This window comes from Monopterus albus, unplaced genomic scaffold, assembly GCF_001952655.1.
Source record: "Monopterus albus unplaced genomic scaffold, M_albus_1.0 scaffold236.1, whole genome shotgun sequence".
In the NCBI taxonomy this organism is placed as follows: Eukaryota; Metazoa; Chordata; class Actinopteri; order Synbranchiformes; family Synbranchidae; genus Monopterus; species Monopterus albus.
The window spans coordinates 308,468-317,975 of NW_018128116.1; the positions used below are offsets into that span (position 1 = coordinate 308,468).

General features: G+C 42.0%; 1 protein-coding gene across 1 annotated transcript in view; it reads left to right on the top strand.

Annotated features, from left to right (window-relative positions):
- snx29 (sorting nexin 29) overlaps positions 1 to 9,508 on the top strand; it is a 126,685-nt gene that overhangs the window by 81,581 nt on the left and 35,596 nt on the right. The window contains exons 16-18 of the mRNA XM_020620398.1: positions 510 to 626; positions 2,271 to 2,326; positions 2,665 to 2,746. Of these exons, the coding sequence (XP_020476054.1) occupies positions 510 to 626; positions 2,271 to 2,326; positions 2,665 to 2,746 (255 nt within the window). The remainder of the gene's footprint in view (positions 1 to 509; positions 627 to 2,270; positions 2,327 to 2,664; positions 2,747 to 9,508) is intronic.

Here is a 9,508-nt window from a genome sequence, read left to right on the forward strand (position 1 = left end):
TGGAGAGCGCGCACACACACACACACACACACACACACACACACACACACACACACACACACACACACATGTGATAGCTTGGCTGTATTTGCATGAGCACACAGATGTGAATAACACTACCTCAAGGTCAGTTAAAGCTGAGGACAACTGATTAGCAGGCTGGCAGGAGTCTGGCTGTCTGGATATGAACTGGTTTCACCCCGTCATTCTCTCTTTATGTCTCTCACCCCTTTCTCCCTGCATCCCTCTCATCTCTGTCAGGGGTTTAACTGTTTCCCAGAGTCTGTCCTACTGTCAACATCCATTACATGTCACCTGGAGTTCTCCTGCCTTTTGTGTAAAATTTTCACTGAGAATTGTATTTTTGAATGTTCTCATGGTGTACATGTGGTGTTTCAGTGATTTTCTATTGTCCATTTTTTAGGTAATTGTGTGTTATATAATAATGTTCTACAGCATGATTAATCGAAGCGTTCTTCTGCTTGTCTGTCTGTGTATGTGTGCTGCAGGTAGCCGAGATGCACGGTGAGTTGATAGAGTTTAATGAGCGCTTGTACCGTTCACTCATGGCCAAAGACCACCTCATTGTCCAGATGAGACAGGAACTCATTGACCTGAGAGGACTGGTGAGTGACTGGACCCCCACCGCCACACACACAGTCACTGAGTTCCCCTCTCAGCTGATTTCTTCCTGCCTCCCCCTTTTTCTGTCCCTCCTCCTGCACCTCCTGGTGATATGTTTGAGTTTTGTCTTCAGGTTGCCTGTTTGTTTTTGGACTGGTCCTCTGCTCATTTTTCTGTACAGTCAATAGCTGCCAGCACCGGTTAACTGCATTTTTCTCGTAGCTGTCATCTAGAAGATTCCCGTCTTCTCATTTTTTCTTCTGCTCTGCAGTTTCCCGAGATAATGTGTCAGTCAAACAGTGTAGCCAGTGTTCACATCTCTCTGCTTGTCTGTTGATGAAGTTTGATTTTTGAAGCTATTTTAATGTCTGCTCAGCCATGAGGGCTGTCACTGCTCGTGCCAACTACCTTCTTTGTTTAAAGGTAGATCAAATAAACTTTTGCTCAGTACTTTCAAACTCTTTTTCTACAATAACAACAAACGCACAAAGAAAGCCAACATCTGTTCATGGCCAGGAGAGCGTGAAACAGTTTGGAAACACATACACACACTTAGACACACACTGTCCAGTGTGAGCTAATGCAGCACCAGTGATGGGAGCCCCAGGCTGGAGATAGGACCTCTTATCCCTCAGCCTCAGCTGCGCTCTGCTGGACTGTGCACTATGTCTGTGTGTCGTCGTGTGTGTGTGTGTTTATCTCTGGCTCCTGATTACTGGATGATTCCAGCTTCCGTGAGCTGCTGCAAATGACCAAACTCCAGCCACCCTCTCTCCATCCCTACACCTCATCGTGTCTTTCTCTGTTTTACTCTTCTGTTAGTTTTTGTATGCGTGACTCTTGGAGGGTCTCCTCTAAGCCTGGCACCCTGTAGCTGTGTTTTAGCCCTGGTTTAGATGGTCTCTCTGGGAGAGCTAAGAAGCTGACTGGCCGGCTGTGGATGAGAACAATGGAAGGAAGCCACACACTCATTTTCACACACGAACACACACTCATCCAGAAGGCCAACATCTGGGACTGGTCATATGGTTCCTCAAGGGACCTGGAAGCAAAAAGGGAAACAAATTACAGGCTTGATGAACTCACATACACAATATAATACACATACAGCTGCATAGACAGTGTCAGTTCAGGACAACCACAGGGATCGTCAGCCTTACGCAAGACACAGATATACATGAAGTGGATTTACTTCAGAGGGTGAATTGTTGATGATATTGTTTATTACAGTGGTTCCCATTCTGTTTCATTTGATGTACTGTACCCGGGAGGGCCTGTCAGATGAACTCAAATAGCATACCCCTTCAATGACACCACCTGTCATGTTCACAATGGGTTAATTTCAATTGATTTTACTGTGTTATATTTTTTCATACAATTGAACTGTCAGTTGTTGGTTTTTTAAGTCTTCATTTGTACTGCTACCACGTGGAGTGCAGGAAACTGTGTCTTTAAACCATTTTTCTATCATGTTTATCTATGAATTATTTGAACTGTTTACCCATTACTTTTAACTTACCATGAAAACTGCTCAGTTCTTACTTTTAGCTAGCTGTATTGCTCCTAGTTGTACATGCTGTATTTGTGTATGGGTTTGTAAAGATTCTAATTTGTGTTGTTTCAGTGCTCGGTTTCTTGTTTTCCAGGTTCCAGGTGATCTAAGCCAGACATCAGATGACCCCAGCCTGTCAGATTTTGAGACGTAAGAATACTTCACTGTATCTCGCAAGAGCTACATCCCATCCATGTAAAATAACTGCTCCCAGCACAATTCTATTTAAGTTATTCTTTCTCAGATTTAGCTGCGAGCAGACTCAGACACTGTTTGGATATCTTACAATTATTCATTTGTTCCACTCTCAATTCATGACCAAATTAGATTTTGAGGTGTTTTATCAGAGTGAGGTATAATTTGCTATACAGGTAGCTGTCTAGGTGTAGCGCTGACACATTGTTGATGTTGCTGGTACCAGTGATAATGATAATGATGATGATAACAATGACAGCAGTGAGGGATGGTTTGTGGTTTGTGTCACTCAGGGCTCATCGTGCTCTCATCAATGTGTGGATCCCCTCTGTGTTCCTGCAGGGCAGAGCTGCCAACGCTTACCACGTCTATCAGGTACAACCACATTAATATCTCTGTCTGAACAGTGTCATCTGTTTATCGGGCAAAATTAGAAAGTGCATTTCATTTCTCATATTGATTGACGCCGATTTAACACCTTTACATTTGGCCACACTTGATCTGTTATATTTATAGTGGAGAACCCTGCCCAGAGCACAAAATGTAGTGGCAGAATATCTCTTTGATCGTATTTTAATTGAAATATATACAATACAGCAAAGGAACAGAGTTACAACTTCATTAAGCCACAGTGACACAACAAATGAGCAAGCTCTGAAAAATAATTATACATTCTAATATAGTTATACAGGTTTGCATTAATACCTCATCATCAGTGTTCATTAGGGCTGTTGCATTCAGAGGTTGTGTCTGAAAGCACTCCCTGTTCACTCATTCACTTCTCACTGTAGCATGTACACTAAGCAGTTCATGGAAAGCTCTGATTGGTCACAGAGGTCAGTCCCGCTCAAAACCTTTAGAAGCTAATATCTCTGCACTGCTGCCAGTGCTGTTCAGTGAGTCTGGGTCACAGGAGGCTTCGACAGCACATCTCTGTATTAAGACAAATATTGGAGCATGTTTCTGCACCACAAAAAAGTTACATACTGTATCTTTAATTCTAATGTTTCATTTGTCCTACTGTACATGCCTGTCGTGTGACTACAGTTCCTGTCCTTTAGGGAACAGAAGTTAGTCATAGTCATAACCTTTCGTAAACAGCCTAACACATAGCGTTGTCGAGAACTTTATGCCAGGTTAGAGTGCCAAGAAAATAAAAACAAACTACTACTACTACTACTACTACTACTTTTGCACTGATCTTTTTCATGACAGAAGTAGTGGTTTAATGTGACAGTCCATTTTATGTATTGCCACTCCCTTATCATACAGTAGCTGTGTGTTCCTTGGCATTGATGCATCATCAGACATTTCTTAGATTGAAATCAATCCCAAAATAGTCTCTGCCACTTCTAAGTTTGGAATCAAGTCTTATCAGAACTGCATTTACATCGGTGATAAGAGCACTAACTCTAATCAGCAAAAATAGTGTTTGCTGAGCTCTGTGCCCAGGTACTTTTCTAAGTGAGGTGTGTTGGGGACTGGACTAGAGAGTGGCTTAACAAACCGAATTGCTGCTGCTTCTTGTATCTGTCAAGTTATGGAGCAAAGTAGACAACAGCAGCTCATTCCCTCAGTGATTGCTTTACTGTGTCTGTCACAGTAACAGGGTGTTGCACCTCGGCTCTCTCACCGCAGCCATCCCCCAGTTCCCCCCTGTCAGACTAAAACACACACACACTCAGACATTCAGTTCACTGGTTGAGCTTCTTGAGACAGATCAAGACACTCGCAGAGACAAACTGTCACACTTACACACGTGGATAAACACACATGCACATAGTGGCACCGGCATAAATCTAACGTTCACTGGGTGGAATACACACATACAAGACAATACACCCAGACAGACGCGTACCTGATCACAGCTATCTACAGAAACTGATATAAATACAGGTTAGACACAATCACGTTTCCATCACTGGAGTGGACATTACATTTTGTACATTTATGTCCTGGAGACATAATCTACACTGTAATTTTAAAGGTAACCTCTAATACTAGCCTAACCCTAGGCCTTACCTTAACCTTAACCTAACTTCACCCAAACCTAAACTATCCTAAAATTCTGTGATTTACATAGTAGGGACCAGTCTGTGATCCCCGTGTGGAAGGCCATGTCCCCACAGTATGAGTGGGTAAACAGGTTTTGGCCCCCACAGTGTGAGAAATACCAGGCGCACACACACGCTGTGCTGTTATCTGCTCTGTAGCCAGAAGGTACAGCTGTAATATTCGTCAGGGGAAACCAGATGGGACAGGAAGAGACAGGTGACACATCCTCAGCTCTGATAGCCGGGAATGGCTGGCTCCTGAGCTCAGCCCGCCTCAACTTATGCATAATAGATTTAAATTCCAGGGCTGAGATGAGAGCTGATCAACACCTCTTTGTGTGAAGATATCCCCATTCTCTCATTTGGGCGGAAGCATGATGATGGCAGAGGAGATGCAGTACTTCTTGTTCGTGTCATTTTGAGCCTGCTTGCGTGGATGCATTGATCAGTGTTCTGGATTGAAGAGAAGACAGTCATAAATATATTTGGGCATTTCTTACCATGTGATAAAAATGACTTGGGGCACAGTGTGGGAAGTGCCATGTTTGCAATAATTTGAGAGGTTATTTGTGTTTTATTTATGTAGCTTGACCTACAAGTGGGTGTATCATATTTGTGCTGCAATAAAAGCACAGTTTAGGAGAATTCATAGCAGACTGATGTTGCACATACTGTGTGTCACCAGCTAGCCCCAGTTAGACTCTTCTGACCATATGGAAGAAAAAATATTTTATTGTATTAATGATAAATAAGGGTTTTGCTTTTTTTTTAAGTCCAAACAGTAAAGGTGGCATGAAATGACACATCTTCTTGTTTGCGTTGTACAAATAGAACCAAAATAAAATGTTATCAGTTATATATTAATGTTTTGTTCCAATATCTTATATTTTGTAAGTAGCACATAAATACTTTTGCTTTATTTTAACAAAAAGAGTGAGGATGTATGCCATTTACAACTACCTGGATTAGGAAATACCATCACACCTTCAGAAATGGGCTGAAAATATATTCTTTCCCATTTAACATATGGAATACTTTTTTCACCCAGCTGGTTAGAGGAAAATTCCAGGATTCTAGAAATGTTTTTGTTAAACAGCCTACTGAGTTTTAAAATAACTATGGGTATTTATTTTTCAGAAATTCAAATGCTTAGCTCTGTGACTCAAATGTAATGGCAGTGCATGAAAGGCACAGACTGGGGATAATCACTTGAAGGTACAAATTCCTATCAACAAATAATGAAGTCAGTGCCAGGGAAATCCCACACTTTTCAAATGAATTAAATATGATGATAGTTTGGTTAAAAGTATGTGCACATATGTTGCAGATCTCTGCCAAGCTTTGGGCAATAATCAGTGTCCACCTGCAGTTCCACATTTGTGGACTGACTCCAGCATCGAACCGGAGCGTTTTCCGTGTATTGCACTGATTTAGCCTAATTTCTCCCTCAGTAACGATCTCTGTGAGACTGCTGTCCACTCCCAGAGCTGGTATAAAGAGCAGCCCATCTGGTGTATTGGATTCTTCTTTTCCCTGAGCAATATTGGTCTAATGGCTCCCAGTGGAAACAGCTTTTGTTCTTAGACAAGCTAATGGATGGCCAAGGTTACTGGAGTCATTGTTGTTAAGGTGAGGTTGTTATGGTGATTGAACACCGAGCCAGCACTCTTAAAGACCGGAGCATATCAGGAAGAGAAAGTATAGGTTTCTTTAAAATACCCCCAAGCAGATGCATAGATTTTTTTTTTCTTAGTGTTTTTCTCATTCTCAAACTTTCTCACATGCGCGCGCACACACACACACACACACACACACACACACACACACACACACAGTATGCTGGTAAAATTGAACCAATGATGAGCGCAATGAGCCATAGCCGACGCTAGAGAGGGTTTTGGGAGGGTGAATGGGATTTTAAAAGCTGGAGCTTAAGTCAGGTTGCAGCAACCTTGCGGGTGAAAATAGGCACACAGACAACTCTGTGCTGTTTTAAACTCAACCAGAGAGAACGAAAGGCTGATCTGACTGCGGCCTCTCACACTGTGTGTGTTCCTGAATGTCTGCTTCAAGTCTTACCCTCCCACATCATCCCCTTCTTTTACAGGGCTCCATCTCCCTCCCTCTGCCAGATTGCATGGCATTATGGTGGGGGGTAAGACTGCATTCACTCCATTTTCTCTTTTTGCATTTCTTCAGAGCCACTTTCTGAGATGACTTCCTCCTAAAGCTCAGTAAGGCCTGTGGATAGATGATGAGAGACGAACAGAGATTGAGAGCGAGAGACTGATGGATTTCCTCAACTGTCAGTTGGGTTTTGCTTTTTGTGGGGAGCTGTGCCTCTGGGCCTTCATCCCTCCTTGTGCCACTTTTCCCCTTCTGAGCTAATAATGACAGAATTATACCAGCCATGGCAAATCAGTGTCTCTCTCTCTCTCTTGTGCACACAATACCAACAATGGAGGCCATTATGAGAGGAGAGAAGGAAGCATCGTTTGCATGCCGTCAGTGAACACAAGGAGGCATTGGTGTGTGCAGGAGTGCCTGTGCTTTCATTGTGTGTGTATTTTAGGCTGGTATTGTGGTTAAAAAAAGAACAGTCAGAAAAAGTGAGAAGCTAATGAGAAAATCCTTTTCCAGAGAAAGGAGCTGTTGGCCTCGTGTGTGTTTTTCAGGATCTGAAGTGAATGTGGGGAAGATATCAAACATGTAAAGGAAGTGGTTTCACTTTCTGGGCTATGGTATTCATTGTTACAGAGGGTGAATCCTAATGACTGTTGCACCAACGTGGCCATCCTAAGAAAGAGGGAGATGCGATGTTGTCTAAAAACAGGGTTAATGCCACACATTTTCAGACAGAACATGACAATTGTGAAGCCAGTGAGCTTTACGTTTTGGCATAGTTAACTGAAGTTCAGCTCATGTTCATATACAACACATCATAAAGGCTTTAACTCTAAATCGTGCTATTTGGTTCAAGGTATTTTACATTATTCTTTCCAGATGCTCTGGGATAGTCATGCTGAGACTCACTGCTGTGCTGCTGTCTGATAGGAACTTTCAGGTCGTTGATTACCGTGTGTCATACCTGTGGTGATGCAGCAGTAGGAGGGATTCCTTCTTTATATAGCAACTGACATCACAGAGCTATGATAAAGTTTTGTTTGCAAACAAAGTAGAGAGTGGTTATTTAGCAGTAACTGTACACTGACTGGAGTTTTGGAGAGTCATTTCACAAGTCGCTTGATAAATGCAGTTCCCTCTGCAGAAATTAGGGCACCGCTAACCAAAAGACACTGAGAAACATCTTCACAGCTCAGTTTACACCAAAAGAGGGAAAAGCTTTCAAATTAGTCACAGTTCAACCCCTCTAAACACACAATACAGTACATATACACTGCTAACATGCTTATACTGTCTGATGTTAGCGTAGCATGTAGTGGAAAAGGTTCATTTTCAGACCCAACCAACTCCCTGTGTTTGCTGTCGCCTTCTTGGGTTTAAGTGCTCCATCCATATCTCCCCCTCCTACTTTACTGTACACAGCTTGTTGTTTTTCTTTATCACTCAGTCATTTTTTTCCTCTTTCACCCCCACTGTTTCCTTTGCCCTCTCTTTTGCCAACCTTCTCCCAGTCCTCTTCCATTCTTAGAAATACTGGGGGGTGGTGTTGCTCTTATTGATGAGTTCCAAGACAAAGCACGTGGGACCCTCCCACCTCTACAGTAGGGTTTGACAACGGTGCCACTTCCTACATGAGACAAAGGCAAACACAGATATAAGTCATGTACTGTATTGCCATATTGCAGTGTTCTTTTTAAATCATAAATTTGTAGGCATGACATTGAGCTGAACAGATTTCTGCAACAATAATATCGACAAACAAGACTAAAATAACCTTGAACTGACTGCACTACAATGAATAAAATATTAATAAAAATATCTACAAATTAAAAAAAAACACATGCTATTAGCACTCAGTTGTCTTTAGTTATTTGGTTATATACTTTTCTTTCAAATAATATGTTCATGAATGGGATTGGCAAGTAAGTAAGCAATCAAGATAATAGAAAGTTAAAATTCTCCACATACATAATGAAGAGAGACTTCTTATATTGTTTAAGAGATCCCTTTGAAACGAATCTCAGATGCATTGTGGCACGCTTATTTGCCACATTTTTTTTTTAAAGTACCTTAGTATTATCTTTTCTGCATATGCCTGTCTTCATGCATAGTACAGTACCTTTAAGCGTTGCTGTTTGTGTAGCCTCAGAGAATAAGAGTGATAGAAGGTCCCAATTAAGAGCAGTTACATAAACCATCCTTGGCTTCCCTGTGCCTCCCAAACTTCCCAAAGCCTTTAATATGCACCAGATGAAACCACATATCTGTAAAATCATCCACTCAATGAATAATTGAGACGTCCTTGCTGATTCTCTTTATAATGTGTGCACTACTGCCTGCAATGGACTGCAGCCTTCCAGAGAAGTGCAATGTGGGAAATGTGTCAGCACCTCTAATTTTTGTATTAGCAGTTGGGTATAGCTGGGTTTGCTTGGGAGACTTGTGGCTGCTGAGGCAGTAAGAGGTACATCCAGACCTGCTCAGTGGAAGTCACTCTGATTAGCCAGAGGCATCGTGATGGGCTATGCAGATGAGATAATACATCCATATGTATTTATGTGAACTTTGAGTGTGTGCATGTAGCCGTGTATGTGTGTGTGTGTACCAGTGCTGCATTCAAAGGCAGATGGATGCTCTGTTTTAGCTAATGCTGATGAGTCTGAGTGCTTTTTTTTTTCAGCATGTCTGTGTGTTGCCATGCAGATGTGCATGTGAGTGATTATGGTTATGATAATGACTGGTTGGTTACAGAGGGAGATAACTATTACGTTGATGATGGGAATGACGAATGTTTTACAATGATGATGATGATAACAGTCGTCCTGGTCTTCCATCCATCAGTCATAGATTAAACACCCTTGGGAAGGCACAGAGGCTGCTTTTACTGCTGCACACTTCAGCTCAGGCACAGCATCGACTTCAGTGTAATTTACATTACATTTCCATTTTAGGCCCTTAA